The sequence below is a fragment of the Oryx dammah genome, unplaced genomic scaffold (assembly GCF_014754425.2).
Source record: "Oryx dammah isolate SB20612 unplaced genomic scaffold, SCBI_Odam_1.1 HiC_scaffold_23, whole genome shotgun sequence".
Lineage (NCBI taxonomy): Eukaryota > Metazoa > Chordata > Mammalia > Artiodactyla > Bovidae > Oryx > Oryx dammah.
The window spans coordinates 114,667,606-114,695,177 of record NW_024070207.1 but is presented as its reverse complement, the minus strand read 5'-3'; the positions used below and the strand labels follow the sequence as shown (position 1 = coordinate 114,695,177).

Below are 27,572 nucleotides of genomic sequence, written 5' to 3'. Positions count from 1 at the left end.
AGAAGAACAGAAAAAGCAAGCATATAAAAACATTTTTGAAGAGATCATAGTTGAAAACTTCCCTAACCTGGGAAAAGAAATAATCAATCAAGTCCAAGAAGCACACAGAGTCCAATAGAGGATAAAGCCAAAGAAAAACATGCCAAGACACATACTAATCAAATGAACAAAGATTAAACACAAAGAAAGAATATTAAAAGCAGCAAGGGAAAAGCAACAAGTAACACAGAGGAGAAACCCCATATGATTACCAGTTGATCTTTCAGCAGAAACCCTGCAGGCCAGAAGGGAATGGCAGGACATAAAGTCCTGAAAGGGAAAAATCTACAACCAAGATTACTCTACCCAGAAAGAATCTCATTCAAAACTGATGGAGGAATCAAAAGCTTTACAGACAAGCAAAAGTTAAGAGAAATCAGCACCAGCAAACCAGCTTTACAACAAGTGTTGAAGGGATTTCTATAGGCAGGAAACACAAGAGAAGGAAAAAACCTACAAAAACAAACCCAAAACGATTAAGAAAATGCCAATAGGAACACATATATCAATAATTACTTTAAATGTAAATTGATTAAATGGTCCAACCAAAAGACACAGACTGGCTGAATGGATACAAAAACAAGACCCATATATATGCGGTCTATAAGAGAACTCACTTCAGACCCAGAGACACATATGGAAATGAAGGTGAGAGGATGGAAAAAGATATTCCATGCGAATGGAAATCAAAAGTAAGCCAAAGTAGCAATTCTTATATCAGACAAAATAGACCTTAAGATAAAGAATATTACATGAGATAAGGAAGGACACTACATAATATTCAAGGGCTCAATCCAAGAAGAAAATATAACAATCTTAAATATCTATGCATCCAACATAAGAGCACCTCAATACATAAGGCCAACACTAACAGACATAAAAGGGGAAATTGACAGTAACACAGTAATAGTAGGGGACGTAAACATCCCACTAACACCAATGGACAGATCATCAAAAAAGAAAATTAATAAGGAAACAGAAGCCTTAAATGACACATTAGACCAGATGAACCTAATCGACACCTTCAGGACTTTCCATCGAAATGCAGAAAAATACACTTTCTTCTCTAGTGTACCTGGAACATTCTCCAAGATAGACCACATCTGCCATTGTGTCACAAATCAAGCCTCAGTAAATACAAGAAAATTGAAATCATATCAAGCATCTTTTCTGACCATAATGCCATGAGACTAGAAAAAAACTGTAAAAAAAAAAAACACACAAACACATAGAGATTAAACAATACATTTCTAAATAACCAACAGGTTACTGAAGAAATAAAAAGGGAAATCAAAAAATTCCTAGAAACAAATGACAATGAAAACACAATGACTCAAAACTTATGGGATATAGCAAAAGCAGTTTTAGGAGGGAAGTTTATAGCAATACAATCTTACCTCAAGAAACAAGAAAAACATTGAATAGACAATCTAACTTTACATCTAAAACAAATGGAAAAAGAAGAAAACCCCCCAAAGTTAGTAGAAGGAAAGAAATTGTAAAGATCAGAGCAGAAATAAATGAAAAAGAAATGCAGGAAACAATAATAAAGATTAATAAAACTAAAAGTTGGTTCTTTAAGAAGATAAAATTGACAAACTGTTAGCCAGACTCATCAAGAAAAAAAAGGAGAGGAATCAAATCAACAAAATTATAAATGAAAAAGGAGAGGTTACAACAAACAACATAGAAATATAAAGGATCATATGAGATTATTACGAGCAACTGCATATGCCAACAAAATGGACAACCTGAAAGAAACGGACAGATTCTTAGAAAAGTTCAACCTTCTAAGACTGAACCAGGAAGAAGCAGAAAATATGAACAAGCCAATGAGAAGCACTGAAACTGATCAAAAATCTCCCAAAACACAAACACCCAGGACCAGATGGCTTCCCAGGTGAAATCTATCAAATGTTTAGAGAGGAGCTAATGCCTATCCTTCTCAAACTCTTCCAAAACACTGCAGAGGAAGAACACTTTTAAACTCAATTCTACGAGGCCACCATTACCCTGATACCAAAATCAGATAAGGACATCACACAAAAAGAAAACTACAGGCTGATATCACCGATGAACATAGATGCAAAAATACTCAACAAAATTCTAGTAACAGAATCCAAAAACACATTAAAAATATCATACACAGTGATCAAATTGGGTTTATCCTGGAGATGCAGGATTCCTCTCTATATGCAAATCAATCAATGTGATACACCATATTAACAAATTGAAAGATAAAAACCATACAATAATCTCAGATGCAGAAAAAGCTTTGACAAAATTCAGCACCCCATTTATGATTAAAAAACTCTTTAAAATGGACAAAGAAGGAACCTACTTCAACCTAATAAATGCCATATATGATAAACCCACAGCAAACACTATTCTCAGTGGTGAAAAGCTAAAAGCATTTCCTCTAAGATCAGGAATAAGACAAAGGTACCCACTCTTGCCACTATTATTCGACATAGTTTTGGAAGTCCTAGCCATGGCAACTGGAAAAGAAAAAGAAATAAAATGAATTCAGATTTGAAAAGAAGAAGTAAAACTCTCACTCTTTGCAGATAACATGATACTATACATAGAAAACCCTAAAGATATTATCAGAAAATTACTAGAGCTGATCAGTGAATTTAGTGAAGTCACAGGATACAAAATTAATACACAGAAATTACTTGTGTTCCTATACACTAGGAATATATAGGAATGTATAGCCAAGAAAAATAAGAAAGAGAAATTAAGGAGTTAATCCCATTTGTTGCTGCAACATAAAGAATAAAATACCTAGGAATAAATCTACCTAAGCCACCCTGGTGGCTCAGATGGTAAGGAATCCACCTAAAATACAACAGTCCCAGGTTCAATCCCTGGGTCAGGAAGATCCCCCACAGAAGCGAATGGTTGCCCACTCCAGTATTCTTGCCTGGAGAATCCCATGAACAGAGGAGCCTGGCAGGCCACAAAGAGTCAGATAGGACTGAGCAACTAACACTCACGAGGAGACAAAAGAGCTGTATATAGAAATCTGTAAGACACTGATGAAAAAAAATCAAACATAAACAGATGGAGAGATATTCCATGTTCCTGGGTTGGAAGAGTCAATATAGTATGCTGCTGCTGCTGCTAAGTCACTTCAGTCGTGTCCGACTCTGTGTGACCCCATAGACGGCAGCCCACCAGGCTCTGACGTCCCTGGGATTCTCCAGGCAAGAATACTGGAGTGGGTTGCCATTTCCTTCTCCAATCAATATAGTATAGTCACTGTGAAGATGACTATACTACCAAAAGCAACCTACAGGTTCCATGCAATCCTTATCAAATTATTAATGGCATTTTTCATAGAACTAGAACAAAAAATTTCACAATTTGTATGGGAACACAAAAGACCCTGAATAGCCAAAGCAATAATGAGCAAGAAGAATGCAGCTGGAGGAATCAACCGTCCTGACTTCAGACTACACTACAAAGCTACGGTCATCAGGACAGTATGGAACTGGCACAAAAACAGAAATACAGACCAATGGAACAAGACAGACAGTCAAGAGATAAACCCATACACCTATGGGCACCTTATCTTTGACAAAGGAGGCAAGAATATACAATGGAGAAAAGATAGTCTCTTCAATAAGCAGTGCTGGGAAAACAGGAGAGTTATATGTAAAAGAATGAAATTAGAACACTTCCTAAATCATACACAGAGATAAACTCAAAATGGATTAAAGACCTAAATGTAAGACCAGAAGCTATAAAATTCTTAGAGAAAAACACAGGCAGAACACCATATGACATAAATCACAGCAAGGTCCTCTATGACTCACCTCCCAGAGTAATGGAAATAAAGCCAAAAATCAACAAATGGAACCTAATTAAACTTTAAAGCTTTTGCACAGGAAATGAACCTATAAACAATGTGATAAGACAACCCTCAGAATGGGAGAAAATAATAACAAATGAAACCACTGACAAACGATTAATCTCCAGTATTGGAGTTTCAGCTTCACCACAGCAGCTCATGCAACTCAATATCAGGAAAAACAAATAACCCATCAAAAAGTGAGCAGAAGACCTAAACAGACACTTCTCCAAAGACATACAAATGGCTAATAAACACATGAAAAGATGCACTCAACACTGCTCATTATTAGAGAAATGCAAATCAAAACTACAATGAGATATCACCTCACACTGGTCAGAATGACCATCATCAAAAAATCTACAAACAATACATGCTGGAGAAGGTGTGGAGAAAAGGGAACCCTCTCATACTGTTTGTGGGAATGTAAATTGACACAGCCACTAAGGAGGACAGTATGGAGATTCCTTAAAAAAAAAAAAAAAAACAACTAAGAATTAAACTGACCCAACAATCCTAGTACTGGGCATATACCCTGAGAAAACCACAGTTGAAAAAGACACATGTACCCCAATGTTCATTGCAGCACAATTTACAATAGCTAGGACATGGAAGCAACTTAGATGTACATCAACCAGATGAATGGATAAAGAAGCTGTGGTATACAACAGCATATTCAGTTCAGTCCAGTTCAGTTGCTCAGTTGTGTCCGACTCTTTGTGACCCCATGAACTGCAGCACTCCAGGCCTCCCTGTCCATCACCAACTCCTGGAGTCCACCCAAATCCATGTCCATTGGGTCAGTGATGCCATCCAACCATCTCATCCTCTGTCGTCCCCTTCTCCTCCCACCCTCAATCTTTCCCAGCATCAAGGTCTTTTCAAATGAGTCAGTTCTTCGCATCAGGTGGCCAAAGTATTGGAGTTTCAGCTTCAACATCAGTCCTTCCAATGAACACCTAGGACTGATCTGATCTCCTTTAGGATGGACTGGTTGGATCTCCTTGCAGTCCAAGGGACTCTCAAGAGTCTTCTCCAACACCACAGTTCAAAACCATCAATTCTTCTGTGCTCAGCTTTCTTTATAGTCCAACTCTCACATCCATATATGACCACTGGAAAAACCATAGCCTTGACTAGACGGACCTTTGTTGACAAAGTACTCAGCCATAAAAAGGAATGGATTTGAGTCAGTTCTAAGGAGGTGGATGAACCTAGAGTCTATTATACGATGAAATAAGTTGGAAAGAGAAAAACAAAATCACATATTAACACATATATATGGAATCCAGAAAGATGGTACTGATGAATCTGTTTGCAGGGCAGCAATGGAGACACAGACAAAGAGCACAATGAAGGACACAGAGAGGGAAGGAGAGGGTGAGACAAATGCAGAGAGTAGCATGGAAACACATACACCACCATATGTGAAATAAATAGCCAGTGGGAATTTGCTCTGTGACTCGGGGAGCTTAAACAAGTGCTCTGTGACAACCTAGAGGGGTGGGATGGGGTAGGAGGGAGGTTCAAGAGGGAGGAGACATATGTATACTTATGGCTGATTCATGTTGATGTATGGCAGAAACCAAGACAATATTTAAAGCAACTATCCTTTAATTAAAAATGAATAGATTTTTTTAAAAGAAGGAAAAAAACCATGAAATCACCTACTTTAATCATGTGCTTTCTTAACGGCACTTTTTGCGGTTATATGTTATTTTCTAAAGGCATATCTTGTTTTCTTATGAGGGTGTGGGGAAGATAATGTGCACAGCAAAATACCCAACGGATGCATTTTCTGGTCTTTAGAAATCCCTTGTCCTTTTCTGTTACAATACAGAACGTTCATTTCAGTGCTCTCCATGTTTGAGTTCCCGAGAGCAGCAATTCCTCTTTGTGCCTTCCACGAAGACTTGCTATAGGCTTGGCATGGAAAACACAACACAGATTCATAGAGGATGTTGACAAAGGTGGACAGAGGCCAGTGATGGCACTTCTGGAGTTTATAACCTATTCCCTACTCCCAAGTTATTATACTTAATCTCTTTCAGACAGGTGGTCTTCAGATGAGCATCTATCCAATTCTACAGGGACTTTCAGGGGAAGATTTCCACACCGTTCCCATCATAGGACAAGGAAGAATGATCAATGCTCACTGTTGGCTGTGCATGCATGCGAAGTTGCTTTAGTCATGTCTGACTGTTTGCGACCCTATGGACTGCAGTCTTTCAGGATCCTCTGTCCATGGGATTCTCCAGGCAAGAATACTGGAGTGGGTTGCCATGACCTTCTCCAGGGGATCTTCCCCACCCAGGGATCAAGCCCACATCTCTTACATCTCCTGCACTGGCAGGCGGGTTCTTTACCACTAGCACCACCTGGGAAGCTACTTCTCTTATTTCCAAGCTGGCCACCATGTCTCCAATTAAAGGGGACTCCCTTTTTTTCATCCATCAATGGGACCAGAGAATGGTCAACCATTAACCCCAACACAATTCTTCAACTCTGTTTATCCTTCTCTCTTTGCCACAAGGACCAACACTACTCCACACTCCCAAATTATCCCCTGAGTTCCAGTTTCCTGACTATCTTCATTCGCTGCTTTCTGTCATCGCCTCTTAGAGTACCCCTTCCTCTTTCTAGTCATTCAGTTTCATGACAAGATCATCAACCCATGTTAGATTTTCATTTCACACAGGATTTTTAGACTAATGTCAGGGTTGGGCTTCACACAAACATACTGCTCTGTGGCCCTATTTAACCACTTTAGTACTGTGATGTCTCCCTGACCCAGCTGTATGTCTTTTGGTTTCTCATGAATTTTCTCAAGACCCCTTGTCCTCTCTTACCTGGACCACTTTTCTCCTCTCCTGCCTAATGACCTAAGACTGAAGGCTCTAGTCAGAAAAACCTGGAATTGTTTGAGCTCTTGGGCAATGAAAACAAAAATTACACCAAAATGTCAGTGATCCTATGACACTTTACTGTAAGCACCGTAAAAATTAATTATGCTCTGTTCACCTCTATGCTGCAAATCGACAATATGACATGCATTGCTTAGGCAAATTACATCCATGCATGGGCACAGAGTTACCATCTTTGTAACATTTTGGCTTCTTCTGAGTCAAAAATAGCAGTATCTGTATTCACATCACTTGAAAAAAATAGAATTCTAAATTCTGAGCAAGTCTACTTTCTCTGCTACTAACAACACCTGAATGCAGAGAGGATACTGAGGTTTGAAGCAAAAGAAACTAAATCTAAAATTGAGACATATAAGACATAAACTGTATCCAGCTCTCCAATGCAGTAAATGGACAGTACTAGGCACTGTCCCAAAAGGACATATTTGAACAATTCTAGGATCTAAAGTCTTGACATTTTATATCTTATCTATTTTTCTTAACAGTCTAGAAAAGGTACCCAAGAAGTTTCAGAAAAGCTGCCTCTGGTGAAGAGAAAAAAAATGAGAAATCCAACGAAGAAATCAAAATAAAAAGAACAGACTGAGCAGATGCTACCAAAACAAATGAAGCAAAACATATTAAAATCACTGGCGGGTGAAAATGCTTACTTAGTAAGTGAAAGAAGAAAAAGAAAATGAGGCAGTAAATCCATCTTTATCACTTCTAACATCCTCAGCTTAAATGAGCAAAACAGAAATATAGCTTCTAAATGATAGAGACCCCCAAATATCTGTCTTCAATTTTCCAAATAATGTTTATTTTCTTCCTAAAAATTCAAGGATGAGTTTAATTGAGGTGACACTCCTGAGTCACAGGCCATTTGTGAAATGACTTAACCATGGTCCTTTGATGAAGAACTGGCTTTTAAGTCAATACTGGAAAACTTTTAATTTGTAAATTGTTCATTTTGTTGCCCAAGTTTAGAGAAAGAGACATTGCTATTAGAGGTGTAAGTAGGGGTTATTATAATTATGCTTCCATGTGTTTCTAGAGCATTTATGATTATTTATTTATTTAGGATCTGGCCTCTGACATGAAGAGCCTGAGTTCAGAATAAGGCTGTCATCTCACATTTTTTTTTCTTCATCTCACACCTTTTAAATGGCCTTGAATGCCACAGAAAACTACAAAACAGGTTGCTGACTAACTGAACTATCTCTGTGATCTAAATTCTTTATATGTAATCAAAGACAGACTACCATGCAGAGTAAGCTTAATGGGTTGTTTTAAAGTTGCAAGAATACTGGAGTGGGTAGCCATTCCCTTTTCTGGAGGATCTTCCCCACCCAGGGATTGAACCTGGGTCTTCTCCATTGCAGGCAGATTCTTTACCATCTGAGCCACCAGAGAAGCCTCCAGAGTGAAACTGTTAGTTGCTCAGTCGTGTCTGACTCTTTGTGACCCCATGGACGGTAGCCTGCCAGGCTTCTCTATCCATGGGATTTCCCAGACAAGAATACTGGAGTGGGTAGCCATTTCCTTCTCCAAGGGATTTTCCCAACCCGGGGATCAAACCCAGGTCTCCTGCATTGCAGGAGGATTCTTTACTGTCTGAGCCACCAGGGAAGCCCTTTCATAGAGCATTACACTTAATCCATCCCACCGAAATCTAGTTGCTTAGAACAACTAGTGAGAATCTCTGAGAGAAAAAGACAAGCTAGGTACTGAAGCATGATCATTTTAACGGCCACAGAGAAAATTTTAAAACTTTGAACTTCAGGAACCAAAAGTATCTGCAAACTCTAGGACTATAAATCTTATGAAATAATTGTTAATACATGAACACAACAGGGCATGATGAAATACTTACAGATACCTCAGCCCACCCCACTGAAGAATGTCCACTGAAGCAAATGAACATGTTGGCAAATGATGTGCGAAAGGAAGGACTTTCATCTCTTGTCCCCAAGGAATTTCAGAGCAGAACGTGAAGAGAGAAAAATTAATCATAAAACTGCTTTCCCCACAACGTAAGATGAAACAAGTACTATCGTTTAGAATTAAAATAGTATGGGGTTGGGGGAGGAGGAGTGGGATGAATTGGGATTGACATATATATACTACTATGCATAAAACAGACTAGTGAGAACCTACTGTACAGCCCAGGGAACTCGACTTAATGCTCTGTGGTGACATAAATGGTAAGGAAATCCAAAAAAAGAGAGGAGATATATATATATATATATATGTATGTATATATGTATATGCATATACACACATACAGCTGATTCACTTTGCTTTACAGCAGAAACTAACACAACATTGTAAAGAAACTATACTCCAATAAAAATTTTTAGATAGAATGAAAATAGCACAAAAGAGAAATTCATCTTTTCTCAAAAGAATGGCTTTGAATCCACTCTTCATAAACCTGTCACCCTTAAACCTCTGAAGCTCAGCAACCATCAAAACTCTCTGCTCATCTGTTCTGCAGGAGCCACAGGAACAGGGGGAACTAATTCTTCCTTGAAGCAATTTTACAATCTCTTAGGATCATGTACCTGATCTGCTAGTTCATAGGGATTCTCAGAAGACTTTCTTCTCAACTCATCATTCTAAGATGAGAAGAATAATATCCTTTCCTTTTAGTGATAGGCAACATGAACACAAGTTAAACACCAATCTCAACCACAATGAGACACTACTTCATACCCAATAGGATGGCTATTATTAAAAAAGAAAAACAAACAGAAAATCACAAGTGTTGGCAAGCAAATGGAGAGACAAACTCTTGTGAATTGCTGGTGGGAATGTAAAATGCTGCAGTCAGTGTGGAAAACGGTATGGAGGCTCCCTGTAATGATAAAAAGAGAATCTAGATGGTTCAGTGATTCTACTCCTGGGGATATATCCCCAAACACTGACAGTAGGAGTCAGTATGGCAGTGTTCACTGCAGCATTATTCACAGTAGTAAAAAGAGGGAAACAACCTGTTTATCAATGGAAGGGTGTGCGTATGTGTGTGTGTGTGCACGCGTGCTAAGTCGCTTCAGTCATGTCCGACTCTGTGTGACCCTATGGACGGTAGCCTGCCAGGCTCCTCTGTCCATGAGATTCTCCAGGCGAGAACACTGGAGTGGCTTGCCATTTCCTTCTGCAGGGGATCTTCCCGACCAAGGGATCGAACCCAGGTCTCCTGCATGGCAGGCAGGTTCATTACCCTCTGAGCCACTAGGGAAGCAACGGAGGGATAGCTAAACCAACTGTACCGATACAATGGAGTATTATTCGGCCTTAAAGAGGAAGGAAATTCAGGCACATGGATGAACCTTGAAGACATTATGCTAAATGAAACAAACCACAAATGGACAAATATTTTATAACTCCACTCACACAAGTAGTCAAAGAAAAAGAAAGAAAGTAGAAAGGTAACTGCTAAGTGGAGGGGGAACTGGGAGTTAGCATTTAATAAGCACAAAGTTTTCAGTTTAGGAAGACGTAAAAGTTTTGGAGATAGATGGTGATGATGGTTGTATAGCAATGTGAATGTATTTAACACTACTGAACTGTACATTCAAAAAGGAATAAAGTGGTGTCATGTTATATATATTTTACCACAATGAAAAGATTTTATACTTTTAGAAGGGTACACAGAAAGCTCTTATGGGGGATTTCCACTGGGAAGTAAAGTTAAGTGTGGGATTGAGACAGTCTTGGTTTTGTTCTGTTGGAATTTTTCTTAATCATATACTTACTTGGGTTATTTTCATTTAAAACAACAACAACCAGAATTAAGTCACACTACAATCTGGAAGTTCCTCTTTTAAAAATTCAGTCAAAGAAAATAATCAGAGAAGGTACAATGATGCATATACAAAATGTTATTTTTAATAGCAAAAATCTGGAAGCAACCTAAATGGTTATCACACAGGGAATGGTTCAATAGATGGTGGTGCATCTTGACAATGAATGATCACACAGCTCTCTGACAGAAAAGGAGAACTCATATTAAGTTTTAAACACTGGTAGCATTTAATATGACCTAATTATTGTATGAAGAGTGACGTGTGCTACATGCACATTCAGGATCAGATCAAAGATGCATATAAAATGATGACTATAGTTATTCCTGGATCACAGAATTAAGGACAATTTCTATTTGTTTCTTTTTAACTTTGAGTTGTTATTATTATAATAATTATTGCAAAGAGCTTCTATAAGCAGAGGAATAACAGAGCTATTTCCATTCTGAGAAACAAGTAAGCAAAGGATTTGGGGGGCACTCAGCAGTGCAAAGAGTAGTTTACAGGTCACTAACCTTTAAGGGGCCCATCTCCAGGCCCTCATCTGATGGAGCCAGAGAGGCCATCATCAAGACTTTTCCAACTTATGCTTCATCAAGCGTTTACTCATTTCCCAAATGAAGAGTCACCATCTGAATTTTGCATATAAATACCTAATTCTCATTTTTACTTTTCACAACTCAGATCAGTGACATCCAGTGATAATAATAATCAGCAAATTTAAGATATCTTTCAATAGGAAAATTCTTTCAAGCCATTGCAGATGAATATATTTTTTATTTTAGCCAACTGCTGCCTGCACTCATATCCTTCTAGGCAAGCAACAGACCATTCAAAAAACTTTTCAAGAACTCCTCCTACTCTTAAAATAGTGTGTTAAAACAGTGTGTTTCCTTTTTTTCATGCTATTTTCCTTTTTATGTAATTGTGAAAATATTATGTTAGAGCTGACAGAAAAAGACATAGAGGAATATATTTTATAGATATCATCAACTTGTCCCTTAAAAAAATTTTTTGCAACAAAAAACAGGAATATGGAAGACATATGACACATTGGAAGCCTTACTTGTCCTGTGGCTTATTTAGGGAATTTTATTTTGTGTTTGGAAAATGACAGACTTCTGCTTTTAGGTAGACAAATATGAACAACTCACAGAGAGAAACCAGACTATCTATTACTAGCAAACTCTTAGAAAATCAAATAATTTAGTGTCTCTATTTTATGCTATATATGAGCAAACAGATAGAAATGTCCAGTACTACAAAATCAGCCAAAGATCTTTACCTCAATAAAAAGCAATTCAACAGCACCCAGAAGTCACTACTCACAGCTTCTTCATTCACCAGGAAAACGCCAATGTCCATGCCCCCCACCCCAGAGTGAAACACCCCATAGCTGGCTCACTCTGTGTGGACGTGGTCTTCTCTCCTAAGCTAACCTGAAGAGCAAGCTGCATTTGTTTACCACACAAACATCTGTAATTGCTAAACATCTCGGTGACATGGTGTAACAGTTACTGCTTGTGCAGGCTGCCCATCCAAATTACTCTCTGCAGTATGAGCACAGGAAAACCCCAGACACAGAGAAATTAGAAACATCTGTAAAAATTAATGACCAAATTGACCAAAGTGGTGGGGGGTGGTTTAAACAGCTAAATAGTTCCAGTGTCACATCTGATTGTAGAAAATAATCCTCCCCATTATAGGTTGTTCCTTAACCCATTCACAGCAACTCCCCTCCCACCTCCACAGGGGATCCTAGCTAGCAAACACTTCATTATAACCTACTAATGCAAACTCATCACAAAGCTTGTTAGAGAATAGTATAGGTAAGATACAAGTTAAGGGAACTTATTCCATCTCTAAAAGAAAATAGAAAAAAAGAAGAAAAAAAAAAAAGAAATACCTCTTCTCCCATCATGTAGGCAGCCTCCTCTTTTCAGTTTGAAAAGGTCCCAGAACTTCCCTGCAGCCCTCCCACTTCCTTCCAACAGCCAAAGGCACGGAGCCTGAAGGACCCAGCCTAACCCTGAGTCATACTTGGGACCAAATGAGCAACGGGGAGAACAAAGCTCCCATTTGTTTGTGGTTCAGGAAGCCAGGGCCGATTCATGGCTTGGGTGGCTTCACGAAAAGTCCTCCTCCCTCGCCTACGTTGCCGCAGGAATCTAGGCTGCCTCCTCAGACCCACAGGTGTGACCACTGGGACAAGCAACACACTCAAGGAGCGTTTATTTGGCAAGACTCGGCAACCACTTCTGGTTAAAAACGTCAGAGAGAAAATAAAAAACCCACTATCTTTCAATAGATGACATGATTTGGGAGTGAGAGATGTCTAAGATATGGTTTGTATATGAAATGCCCATCATGAGTGTATTTTAAAGAAATAAAATAGCTGTAAAACACAAAAATTACTCATTTAAAAAAGACAAAATCTGAAGGAGCAGCAGCCATTCACTTCCCTTAGGAAAAATACAGCAAGACTGCTGCCAGCCATGCCACCAGGAGTATCCTAACAGATAGGAATAAAGTGCTTAAATAAAAATTTTTTTTTCACCTAAATGAGATACCATTTTAATTATCACTATGATGAATTCAGAGCCCAATGTTTAAGAGTTCACAACTCTATAGCCAGAGTGTCTAAGATCAAATATCCAGCTGAACCACTTCCTAATTGTGTGATCTTGAGCAACTTATTTAGACTGTGTTCACCTCAGTTTCCTTATCTATAAAATGGGTATAATAGCACAATGATACAGGGCTATCCAGCAGATTAAATAGGTAATATATGTAAACTACTTAGAAAAGTGCCTGGCACACAGGAAGTACCCTATGAGTGACTATTACAAATTCAAGCTCTCTTCAATAGTATCCTCATCTTACTACAGTTTTCATGTACGGAGATTCTGATAACTGGTTTCAGTTATTAACTATGGTTAATTTTTAAATTAAGCTCATTCAAAAACCATTTATTCAGTATTTATTAACTACCTACAGTAGTAAAGGGCTTTGAATAAGATGCTGTCCCAGTCCTCAAGAAACTTGCAATCTGCTTGAGTAAATAAGGCATAGATCTGCTTATATATCAGGCAAGAAAACACATGTGGGAAATGTCACTTGCCTGAAAATGGCAAGTATGATGCATGTGCCACAGAACTAGCATTTTGAATTTAGAGGACAGATAAGAAATTCCCTTATCAAAACCTAATTAGGATGGGAGGGACAAGACAAATGATCTCTGCAGAAGAATTCCAAATAATTAATGTAGATACTCCACCCTGAAGCAGATGAGCTCAACTTCCCACTCCTGAAGAGCGAGGCATGTACAGTGACTTCTTCCCAAAGAGTTGATGGGGAAAAGGAGAAAAAACAGACCAGCTCTACAGTGGAGAGAACGGCTAAACACTCCCTCAGCTGGGAGACCAAGGTCAACATCACCCATGAAAAGTCATGTTCAGACCATGGACCCTTTCTCTGATGGGATAAGAACAGCACTCCACCTATGTGGACCTCCCCCCAAATCCATCATTTCAGTCAAATCATGAGAAAAACATCAGACAAATGCTAACTTGAGTTCATCCTACAAAATTTTGCAAAACTACCAAGGTTACCAAAAACAAGGCAAGTCTGAGAAACCGTCACAGCCAAGGGGAGCCTAGGGAGACCAGGGCAAGCAAATGTAATGTGGTCTCCTAAATAAGATCCAGGACAAGAAAAAGGACTTTAGGTAAAAACTCAGGAAATCTGAAAAGAGGATGGACTTTAATTAATGGCAACATTAGTTCACTAATTATGATAAACTTACTATATTCATGTAAGATGCTAGTAACAGAGGAAACTGGCAGTGAGATATGTGGAAACTCTGTATTATCTTCATTATTTTTCTATAAATCTAAAACTATTCTAAAATTAAAATTTTCTTTAAAAATTTATTAGGAAGATAAGCCTGCTGAATGTACATGTATATATAAATAAATGTATATATGTGATTTATAGACACACATGATGATATTCTGACTATATACATCTGCATATATATATATATATATAAATGTATTTAACACGTATATAAATGGATTTAATGCCTTCTCGGCTTAGCTTTCTTATCTCTTCATCCTAAGCCTAGCTATTGATATAGATAGTCGAATGCTGACTCCTGGCATTTTGCTTTCCATAACACACAAAAGAGTTTTCTTTGAAAGGAAACTTGGCTCTTCCGTCACTTCTGCTGCCAACCCAGTCTACAGCGGCCCAACTCAAAGAGTGTGCATGAGGTGGGCCCATCTGCCCCTTTCCAAGAGCTACTAGAAGTTCCTGGTGCCTGGCCAATTAGTCATCAACCACGGAGCCCTGAGACTGGCAACTCTCCCAGCTACTTCCTCTCCCATCTCCAGTCCACACTGCCCGGCACCTCCCCAGTTTTCTCTCTAAAGTGCCAATGTGACCAACACACTGCCTGTCAGAACCCCTCCACCAGTGTGCCAGCCCACCCAGAGATGCAGCCTGTGAGTAGGCTGGCAGACCTGAGGAAATAGGGTCAGGCTTTCCTGCAACTCGGGCTTCCCTTGTGGCTCAGCTGGTAAAGAATCCGCCTGCAATGTGGAGACCTGGGTTCGATCCCTGGGTTGGGAAGATCCCCTGGAGGAGGGAACGGCTACCCACTCCAGTGTTCTGGTCTGGAGAATTTCATTGGCTGTATAGTCCATGGGGTCGCATAGAGTCGGACACAACTGAGCGACTTTTACTTTCACTGCAACTCCCCGCCCTCAAGACCCCTGCAGTCCAGCCAGACCCAGCCCTTGGCCATCACCACGCTCTCCCCAGGTCCCTGTACGCACTGCTGGGACCATGAATCTCCAGGTATCTTTTAACACTTGGCTCAAATGTCACTTTCCTTGAAGAATTACGCACTATTCCCCTACGCACTATTCCCTCCTCGCAGACTCCAGGCAAGTTAGCAGCTCCTTCCTCTCTAATGTCTTTAATGCTTTGGACATAGCTCTGCCAGTCCTTTTCCCCTGCATCAGAATGACTTTAAATATGTACTCACTTCTCTCTCATGTAGGGACAATCCAAAGCGCTAAATGAGAGGCCTGTATGTGACAGCTGATCTAAGGCGTGATGTGGGGGAGGAAGTGTGAACTCCATTCCAGTTAAATACACCAGAGCCGCCCACACCCTCCCCGTCGCCCCTGCAACAAACAACCTGCCAGGTGAAAAGTCTGCACACATTATGCTAACACAGCATCCAGACATGCTACCTAGACAATCCCTTTCCAAATGGATTGCCATTCCTTAGCTCATTTATCCAGAAATTTCAGAGCTGCCACTGCTGATCCATAAAATACATTCAATAAAGCTTCACTGAATGAAGGAATGAGCCTATTAATGAGCAAATGGAAGAGTAAATCTACAACCAGGCTACAAGCAGACCCCAAACAGAATGAGTCTTCCTTTATTCTCATGCTTGGATTAGGACAAAACATATTCATGTATCCAGTCACAAATATTTATTGAAGGCCACCTATAGTTTACCAATGATTTTCAAGGAACTGTAGATACAATGGTGACTAACAAAGACAGGGTCCAAAATAATGGACTTGCTTTCTTTTATTTCTTAGACTTATTTTTAGAGCACTTTGAGGTTTACAGAACAGTGAAAGGAAGGTGCAGAGATTTCCAGATACCCTGTACCTCCTCATATGCTCAGCCTCCCCTGCTATCAACATTTCACAGAAGAGTGATATATTTGTTACAACCAATGAACCTCCTTATCACCCAGGGTCTCTAGTTTACCTTAGGGTTCACTCTTAACTTTTCAATTCTATGAGTTTGGGCAAATGTTTTGTATTGGCCAAAAAGTTCGTTCTGTAAGATGTTTCAGAAAAACCTGAATGAACTTTCTGGCCAACCCAATATAATGACATGTGTCTATCATTATGGAATCATACAGAATTGTTGTTTAGTCACTAAGTCGTGTCAGACTCTTTTGCAACCCTATGTACTATAGCCCACCAGGCTCCTCTGTCCATGGGATTTCCCAGGCAAGAATACTAGAGTAGGTTGTCACTTCTTTCTTCAGGGATCTTTCCAGATCAGGGATCGAACCTGTGTCTTCTGCGTTGGCAGGTGGATTCTCTACCACTGAGCCACCTGGGAAGACACGCCGTACAGAGTATTTTCAGTGCCCTACACGTCTTCTGCACAGCACACAGCACTTACTTTCCAATGGCCAACACTGAAGACTTGGTGATGTCAAACAGCTACCACAGATGTAGCAAAATTTATTTCTACTTCTCCAAGTGTTAAAATTTCCATAATGAAAAGTTAAAGACATGATCCTGGAGACTGCACTTCTATTTATAGGCATTCATATTCTAACAACCAGAAGGGTAACAATAACTACTAACATTAATTCAGTGATTATTCTATGCCAGGCACTTGGACCCATTTTTGTGTGTGTTACTTAATCTTCCTAACAACCACATGAGCCAGGTTTTCTTGTTTTTCTATTCTACAGATGAGGAATCTAAATTTGTAGATATAATAATAATAATAATTTGTCCCAGGAAGAGGCAGAATTAGGATATGAACATTGGGAATTCTGACCTTCATGCTTAATAACCACTACATTCCTAAAACACAATTTTAAGGCCTCCCGGGAATGTGATTCCTGGTGACCATATGGCTGCTATTAAACATTTCATGGAAAATACACTATCTGAATGTTTTAGAAAGTATACATGAAACACACATAAAATACTAAACAGCACCTACTATGTCCAAGAGTAACTCTGTATACTGCTTCTGGTTCCCTTTTCCTACCAGCAATCTTCTTACCTTTCCCAGATTAAGAAAGATAACACAGAAAGCAAAGTCTGAAAATCCCAGACACTTCATTCAGCTTAGGGAACCAGTGGGCATCTCAATTCCATCTGCTCTTTAAAAATCACAGGTCTTTCATCTCCTTAAGAGATGTCACAAAATCTTATCTTTTAACCATTGTGCAAGACATTCAACACTATAGGTCTCAGATAATCATGACAAGGTTTGACCCAGTTGTGTTTCATTAATCAAAGTTTGTATTATTAGCTCCTGGGATACCCCACAGCTACAGTCTTCAAAGGGTTAGAGACATAACTCTCTCACTTTTAAGGAACTAAGATAATCACTTTAGATGTTTACATGTTTTAATCTTACATCAGTATACAGCTTGATGAATTTTTACTAGTAGGAATAAAAAGACTACCTGAGATATATATGATGATATTAAAATTTCTCTTCCTGCAATTTGGCTGATTAAAAAATTGATTACTAGCTCATTTATATGTAACTTTAATTCTAATTTTCTGTTACAAGTAAAAGCTACAATGTTGATATTATCAAGGCATTAATTTGGATGCCTGTGATTCTATAAATGAGATTCAAGATGATGAGAGTTAAAAAAGAGACTGATGCAAACACAATATCTAGTTGTGGAACAGAGAAGAAAAAAAAGAAAACAATCATTTTGAGAGAGAGAGAGAGATCATAATGGAAATCAACTAAGACGGGAAGACCATGAAGCTTCTTGTAGGGAATCCAATAGGGTAAACAACCAACCTAGAAAAATATTTTTTCCAATCTGGCCATTTGAAGATCCCAGACCAAAAAGACTACTTTTCTCATTAATTAAGGGGGCCAATACTAGCTGTACCTAGGGCACTTAAGCATGGAATAAGCTGGTACCAAAAAGCCAGGATTATTCTATATAAAAATATACCAGGGACTTCCCTGGCAGTGCAGTGGTTAAGACTTTGCCTTCCAATGCAGGGGGTGCAGGTTTGATTCCTGGATGGGGAGCTAAGATCTCATATGCCTGCCTTGGCCAGAAAACAGAAGCAATACTGTAACAAATTCAATAAAGACTTTGAAAATGGCCCACATCAAAAAAAACAAAAAACAAAAAACACACATCAGGTTAGGTAGGTCTTGGGACTCACCTGTGCATCTGGAATTGACCTCCCCAGGTGTAATACCTGACACATCTTTCTGAGCTTATTTGGCCAGGAGTGATCACCTGAGTGACTCATGAAAAGGGAAAGCGTTCAGAAAAAGAGTGAGACGAGAGGAGGGTCACAGGGAAGCAGCCTGATGAGGAAGTTCTTTCTCTGGTCCACAGGTGGGAGATAAGGTATAAGCCATGTTCATGAGAATAAGGTCCTGTCTGGGTTGCCTTCTTACAGTCTCTCAACCCAATCTCTAGGTGGATGACTGTAAAACCCACACCCACAGTTCACTCCCCGTTACTTATTTATGCAACTGCTTGATGGATGCCTCCCTTGATGTTCCCACAAGGACCTCAAAATGCAGCTAGTCTAAGACTGACCCCATAACCTTCCTTCCCCAATATCTTTCTCCTCCTGTGTTCTCTAATCAGGGAATGATATTGTCATCCATCCAGCTGCTGAAGTCAGTTGCCCGAGGCATTCTCTTCAAGTCTTTCCTCTCCTTTATCCACCACATACTATCAAACTTCTTGATTCTATCTCCAAAATATTTCCCCCAAATACTTATAATAATAGTTCAAAGCTGTTAGAAAATTTGTTTGTCTTACCTTGATATTTCTTTCCATGTAAAGAGGAGACCAAACGGACACTCTCTCTGGATGCTGTTGGCCTCTGGGCAGAATTAAACACTCTTGGAACTCTCTGTCTCCCTATTCACTTATCCTGGGAGAGTGAAATGACTTCTCTGATATGTGAATTTGGGAAAAATAAACTGGGCATGCTTAGCTCAGCTCTTCTTTGTCCTCCTCTTGGAAACTGACTGTCTCTGCTGTTCCCCAAGGAGCAGGCTCTTCTACATCACATGGGTCTGCCCGAGCATAGCATCACTGAGACTGAGTGAGGGAGTCTGTCTAATTCTGAAGATCAGTAGCTAGGCCCATTTGATTTTCCTAATCTATATCCTCTGGCTTCCCTGGTGGCTCAGAGGATAAAGCATCTGCCTGCAATGCAGGAGACCTGGGTTCGATCCCTGGGTTGGGAAGATCCCCTGGAGAAGGAAATGGCAGCCCACTCCAGTACTCTTGCCTGGAGAATCCCATGGACAGAGGAGCCTGGCGGGCTACAGTCCACGGGGTTTCAAAGAGTCGGACATGACTGAGCGACTTCACACACACACAATCTATATCCTCCAAATTTGCCTTCATCAATAACAACATTGTAATATAACACAAGTAGAGAAACAGACACAGATGATAAATATATAACTTGAGAAGTTTTTACAAAGTAAAATAAGACCTATGTAAATAAATATACCATGTTCATAGATTGGAAAGGTGCCAATTCTCCCCCACCTCCCCACCAAAGTATCTACAGAGTTCAAGTAATGCCATTCAAAATCCAGAAGGTTTTTTGGGGAGTAGGGATTAATAAGCTGATTCTAAAATTTATATGAAATGGAACAGCCCAGGAAATCTTAAAGAAGAGAAAGAGAGTTTGTGTAGTTACAGTACCAGAAATCAAGACTGACTACAAAGCTACAGTAATTAGAGTAGTACAGAATGACCGTAAGGACAAACAGACCAATAGAACAGAGAGTATGGAAGTGAACCCACACATACACAGGCACTTAAATTATGACAAAGGTGACCTTTTTGATAAACAGGTGATCTTCAGAAAGGATGATCTTTCTGATAAACAGTGCTGAGTCAACTGGACATCCATACTGAAAAAATAAGCAAAAATAATATTCTGATTTTCCATCCACTGACTCACCTTATTCATTAACTGGTTTAGAACCTACGAGGAGGGAGATTTACTGGTAGAGTCAATATAAAGTTTCTGTTAACCTCTCTCCTGAATTCTAGTTACCTGTTGTCTGTAATCCACTCCTCCCACTGCAACTTGGAATACTTTCCCTAAACCGCATATCTGATCACGTCCTTCTCTGCTGAGAATTGCTCCCCACTGTCCTCAAATTAAAGTCCAAACTCCTTAACAAGTCTCACCAGGCCCTTGCTAATCTGGGCCCGGCTTTCTTCTTCACTCTCATCTTTCCCCACTTCCTGCTGGAAGCTCGACACACATTCTGTGCTGTTTTCTTTTCCCTTCAGGCATGTATACATGTTGCTTTCCACTTTGACAACTCTATTCTCCTCTGCCTGATGAATGTGTACTGGACCCATGGTTCTCAGCCTAAACATCACTTCCTCTAGGAAGTAGGTACACACAGACACACAGGAATACACACTCTCCAGCCTCCCTAACCACTCACCACTTCCTGCCACGCCCAAGGCTTCTTGCAGCACAGCACATGTTCTCAGCCAGGGCATGGCATTCCCCACACTGCATTATTCTTCTTGTTTACTTTTCTGCAGCTCCCTGATGGGCAGTGACCTGTTCTTATTTATCACTGCATCCCCAGTGCTGAGCGTATAGTGAATACTCAATAAATACTACCTGAAATGAGTTACACTTCCCAAGTATTTTCAGCTATATAGCATTTTTTTAAGTCCTATGATTCCCTGGTGGTGCAATGGTAAAGAATTCACCTGCCAATGCAGGAGATGTGGATTCGATCCCTGATCCAGGGAGATCCCCTGGAGTAAGATATGGCAATCCATTCCAGTTTTCCTGCTTGAAAAATCCCATGGACAGAGGAGCTAGTGAGCTACCGTCCATGGGGGTCACAAAGAGTTGGACAGCATGTAGCAACTGAACACACACACACACACACATACACACACACACAAAGTAGGATAGGTATAAAGAGTATTCCCATTTTACAGATGGTACAACTGAGGCAAAGTCAGTTTGTAAAGGTCAATCAGCTAGGACAATGGTACCACACCTTTCTAATCTTATGTTATTTAACTTAGTTCACCTTTAGCCACACCATATTTTCCACTGTTTTTGATATAACACATATTTAGCTCTGGGCTGAGTTTAAATGGTACATTTTCCCCCAAGTTTTTTTTTAACCTTTATCAGAGGAAATTTCCAACATGTACCAAAACAGAGCACGGCATACTGCAGCCCCGTGTACGCACCACCTAATCTCAACAACTATCAACTCGTAACCAATCTGGTTTCCTCTTTGCCTCAGCCACTCTTCCATCTTCCAACTTACCGGAAGTCAAATCCCAGACATTAAATCTTTTCATCTATACATATTTTGGTTAAGTGGTGCATTAAACACATTATTCACAGGCATATTCACAACTGGTAGTGTTAAAAAGGTTCATAACTGGGGTCCTTCCTTATAGTTCAATAAGAAAAGCAAGAATACTGATTATTTCCTTGTTGTTATGGGTGGGTGTATATCTCTCCTGATGTTTAATCATCAGCATTCAACCACTCCGGGTAGGGTGATACAGATTCAAGCCCAGGTAAAATAAACACATAATTTTCAACTGACTCAGAAAAGTAGATCTTAGAACTTCTCACACTTGAACAGAAAGCACACTAGAATGCTCGCAGCTGTTAACAATCATCATAGTCCTTTTTTTCCCCTCATGTAAGTTATCAAACCAGTCATGTCTGAAGGTCAACTGCCCCAGCCTAAGTGGAAGACCCGCTTGTGCTTCACTGAACACAGATGCTGTCACATGAGATCCAGTCTGTGCTTCTGCAAAACTGAAACAGTGAGCTCAACTCTCAAAGGAAACTTTCTTCCTTAAACATAAATCTTTGACGCAGAACTATCTCAAAAGCGATGAGAACCAGGTTGTACACTGGTAAAACATCATCACACTCGTGAGCTCCCACGCCAGGTTGTGCAATAACATAATGGAACCATAAATCTATGGAACTATTCATGGCGCCAACAACAGGGGGTGGAGAGAGTTTTAAATCCTCTTAGATGCTGTAAAAATTGTCCGCTGCCAGTAAAGCAGGCTGGGAAGTTTACGTTTCCCCCAGAGACTTCACAATGAGAAGCAGGCTAAGGGAGCTGCCAGCACATGGTTTCATTCCGCAAACAAACCACGAATCAAGATGCACACACACGCTGTGTGTATTACTCTGATGAAGTTAACATTTCATGTCGGTAAGACCAATGCAGTAAATCTTCTTCACAAAGATGCAGCGAACCATACAACTACTATATTTCTGACTATATAACTGTTATCTTATCACACTCAGTCCCCTCATTTCATAGATGTCTGTAATCTCTAAAGTGCTAGTTTTAATATTATTCCTGTAACTAATACTGCACATCTACCATGTGCCACACACTGTTCTAAGCACATTACACACATCAATGAACAAAGAATACACATAATGCAAGATAAACATTATGTCAGAAGGGTGCGCGTGCTAGGGAAAACAGAAAGCGCAGTGCAGGAGGGGCCAAGGGGGCAGGTTCCTGAATGGTGGGGCATCGGGGAGGAGGGGCAGGCAGCTGGGGGCGCAGATGGCAACAGTGTCCAGGCAGAGGCCCGCCAAGCGGGAGCACGCGTGGCATGTGTGAGCAGGAACCAGAGGGCTGGGAGTGAGCAAGCGGGGAAAGAGCAGTGAGCAGAGAGGTCCAAGTGGCCATGGGCTTCAGGTCATCCTAGCTCCTGGGCTGTGGGGAAGATTCTCACTTTGGTTCACAGGGGAGCCTCTACAGGTGTTTGAAAAGAGTGGCATGACCCTGGCTTCGACACTGACACTAGGCTGTAGGGGAGGGAGACCAATTAGAGGCCACTGCAGTGGTGGTGAGAGCAGAGCTGATGAAGGTGCCAGACACGCTTAGGAGGCAACGCTCGTGGGGCTGCTGATGGATCAGCCATGGGATGTGAGGCAGCGAGGGGAGGGAGAGACCACCCCAGTGCTTTTCTCCCAAGTGATGGGAGGGGAGTGGCACTGCCCTCAACTGAGATGGGAAGGCTGCGGGCAGAGTGATTTGAGAGGGAAGAGGATGACAAGGTGATAGGAATTTCAGAACTGCAACTGACTTTTTCCAATCTGCCTTCAGTTGTGCTTGTTAATTTGCCACAAACTTGGCCATGAATTAAAAAAAATACAATTAAATTTTTTTCCAGCATTTCAGGAGTTCAGTAGCTAGTGAGATTTCTCTGTACAGCAACGGTGTGTTACACTGCTATACTTAAAATGGATAACCAACAAGTAGCTACTGTACAGCACAGAGAACTCTGCTCAACGTTATGTGGCAGCCTGGATGGGAGGGGAGTTTGGGGAAGAATGGATACATGTATATGTATGGCTGAGATAGATAAGAATTTATCTTATATAAAACTGTCTTATATAAGAATTTATCTTATATAAAAATAAGAATTTAAGAACTTCAAGTGGAGATATTCAAGTTGGCAGCTGGACTTGTGGCTGGCTGTGGGGCTCAGAGGACACGGGCTGAGATACAAACCTGGGAATATTATATTTGTCACTGATTACACACACACAATGTGCTTTTACACAGAGAAGAATAAGACCAAGAATCATGAAACAAACAGAAGGAATTAACTGTTCACTGACAGAGTCAATGATCATGCTCATTTCGACCACTTGAATAAAATGAAGAAAAACCTGTATTCATTGTTCCTTCCCAAGATGGGAACTTGCTTTTTTGTAAATATCTCCTGGAATCTGAAAGTGACTGTGTTGAACAGAAATGAGCTCACAAGCTGGGATACTAAATAGTTTTCAGATCTTGAGAAACACCAAATTGATTAGTGAAGGAAGCAATAGTGTATAAGAGAAGTTTCCAGGAAAGAATTTAAATGAAACAGTCTTTCATTTTTAAGTGTCTGTCCTTTCTGTCTTACTCATTTCTCAGGATGTTTAAGTGTCCAAAAAGTTTCCTTTCCAGATTTTATTTCTAATGCATGATGACACCAGGCTAGGTTGCTGGTGGATGGAGGGAGGGAGGTGGGTGGAAGTTCTACAGCTGCAGAAGATGATGCAACTTTCAAAAATTCATCTCACTGAAAAATGGAAAACCCTTAAAAGCTGCGGGTAAACCTGCAGTAGCGATGCTGCCAATACCCCATCCCCCAAGCCTGCTGGCACAAACGTCAAAGAAAAAATTTCAGCACTAAATCAAATTAACAAACATTCCTTAAGCACAGCACGAGTGTAGCTTATTACAATCTGGAAAATTCCACAGTATTTATCAAATCCTAAGCAAGGCTACGATGCTTAGAAGTGTACCACAGTAGACGTCACTGACAGCCACAAGCATGACGGCTCGGGGTGTGTTGCTGTGGCAACCGAATAGTCAGCAGCAGCACGCTGTCTGCCTTTCACCAACCCAGAACCAGGGGCAGGACAAAACAGCCAGCTCCCTGACGGGAAAGACCCAGGCACTCGCAGAGAGGGCCATCTCCGCCATTCATGCACGCAGGAGACTTCCTGGTGGCAGTCTGAAATCATTTGCACCAAAGACCTTGAGAAAAAAATGCACAACCCCTTTCTCAAGTGCAGAAGCAGTCAACATGCCCCAGCACAAAGCACCAGAGAAACATTCCAGGAGAGGAGAGAGACTGGTGGCTGCCTGAAAAGTATCAAGGTCATGTGTTTAGCTGAGACCAGGCGTGAGTGGCTTTTCTCCAGAGAAAACCGAGAAGGGCTGGTCTATGGGAAAAGTCACCCTGAGAAACGTTCCACAGACAGGAGATCAGTAAGAAAAGCAACAGTAAACTAGAGCATGAGCTTTTTAAAAGCCGTCCTCATATAGGTGAGCTGCACACAAGGACAATGAGAGCCCAAGAGAGGCACAGGACATCTTAGACGCCAAGCCCTACGAGGTAACTTTTGGATACAGGATGTTATGTGGAAATAAAACAGAAACTGTCGAACATACCTTTTCCACCGGCAGAAAGTCATTTTCTACTTCAATCGACCTTGGTCTTAGCTTTATTGGCTTGTCTTTGAAAATATCTCCAAAGCCCACTCCCTTGACTTTCTTCGGCTGGATGGCAGCTGTTGCGACTGTGCCGTTGGCACTCTCAGATTTGGTACTGCTTGAGTCACCCCCGTCACTCTCGGAGCCTGTGGTTTCCCTTAAACCTGTCAAGAGCGGGGATGGGGAAAGAAAGAGCTCAGAAATCAGCCACAGCCATGAAGCACCTCATAGCCAGCCAGGAACCACTGCTCCAAGTATCATAGGGTACAGGATAACTCGCATTGCCATTGTTCATTTAGTGTGTAAGGATGTTCCAGGGAGGTGGCTCTGAGTTTTGTTCCACCTCCCCAGCGTTGAATTTTAAGAAGCAAATCAAAACTTTTCAGAACATCCAATTTCAAAGCAGATGCCTCTGTCAATGTGACATGTCACCTCTTTTCAGCTAGAGCCTGGTTCTTAGTCAAACTTGTTTTTGTGCAGTCTATGCAGTAACAACCTTTCCTGCCCCCTCCTCGCCTCCCCACCCAGTCAATACCACATACTGTACCTCCTATCTTTATGACATGTCAATTAGCAATTAGCAACGAAAGTAACATTTCCTAAAGGGAAACTGTAAAGCTAAAAGCCATTTAAACAAATTAGCAATTAAAGAAACCACACAAAATTATGACTGCCAAAGAATTAAATCTCTGGATGGCTTTACAAGGAATAAATGCACACAGACATGCTTCTCTAGGAAAGCACTAAACCAAACTTGACATTGAAACGCTTTCACTGGCAAGATGACTGTATTTGTTAAAGAAGGAAAGGAAGCTGCCTTGTGGGAGGCCAGAATGCCCCAAGCTTCTGGCTCTTCTTCACTCCCCTAACACCAACATTTCCCTGAAGCTGAACTCCTTTCCAAAGAAGAACACTGGGGACATGACACCTTTCCTTGGACTTCCTGCAGTCAAACTGTTATCAGTAAGACAGCGTGGACACTTACCTCCCCAGATTCCTCTTTCCCCAGGCTCTGCCCACAATCATGTTCCTAAAAGGAAGAGCCTATTTGTTCCTAGTTAATTTCTGAGTGTACATTCTTACTTTGATGGCCAGTACATTAGTCATGGCATCAAAGGACAAGAATCAAAGGAAATTTTATGAAAAGTCTACCATTAAGCCTGTCTCTCAAAGACTCGAGACGTACAGACTAGCTCGTGAACATTGACTATGTATCTGCTGATGACAATGATGCTCTAGTTCTCTATTAGCCACACTGTGCGTTATCGTCCTACAGGTAAGGTGGCCTCCTAGTACCTAAGAAAGATACACCAAATCACTGCTTGCATAAACTGTCATAAAATGTCGAAGTCATTCATACAGACAAGTCTCAGTGCAGGAAGAAACTGTTAAATGAAAACAGAAAAATATAGAAAGGTCATTAAAAATCGCTAACATGTTTCAAAATCAAATCTTTTAAACAATGGCTGTATTTGTTGTTGCTGCTGTTTTCAATAAAACGGTAATTATAAGCCAAGAAGAGGGGGCGGGAACGAGGAAGATCCCAGGTGTACATTTTAATTAACTAAAGAACAGCACTTATGAGCAAGAACAGAGGGCATAAGAATAAGGAACAGCCCACAACAAGGGGGTCGGCTGCAATTTACAGGACTGGATGCAAGTGTGCAAACATGGAGAACCTCCCTGGATTAGCTATCCATTCATGTGTTTATCTCTTCATTGTTTTGGGAAATATCCCTGCTGGAGATATAATTTCGGAGTCTAAATATTATGTCATTTCCCCTTTAACATGTTCTCATTTTGCCGTATGGATTCTTTCTGTGTGATAAATGGCTTGTATATTCTTTTCTGGTTTGGAAAGAAGCATTTGAGAGTGGAATAAAGAAATGGTTAGTGAATAGAAACCATCATCATGCCACCACCCCGCCCCCCAACCACCACCAGCACCACCAGCAGAAGGCAGCAGGGCAAAGGGAATAGGGCAAGGCTGTTACAGTTTTTCAAAGAAAAGAATTTGAAGGATTCTTTTTATCATTCCTCATTACCTAGAAACATAATATTTTCAACCACTGGCATCCTGATTTCACTGAGCTTCTGGTTTTAGGGATTTGCCACACAAGCATGGGCTGGGAAGGA

The 27,572-nt window shown here is 40.5% G+C and overlaps 1 protein-coding gene across 4 annotated transcripts in view; it reads right to left on the bottom strand.

Annotated features, from left to right (window-relative positions):
• SH3KBP1 (SH3 domain containing kinase binding protein 1) overlaps positions 1-27,572 on the bottom strand; it is a 331,078-nt gene that overhangs the window by 119,329 nt on the left and 184,177 nt on the right. For 3 of the 4 annotated variants that reach the window (XM_040266529.1, XM_040266527.1, XM_040266528.1), the window contains one exon: positions 25,395-25,600. In XM_040266529.1, coding sequence (XP_040122463.1) covers positions 25,395-25,600 — 206 coding nt within the window. Of the gene's footprint in view, positions 1-12,510; positions 12,562-25,394; positions 25,601-27,572 lie in introns of those variants that run through there. The other variant, XM_040266530.1, reaches the window with a different exon arrangement.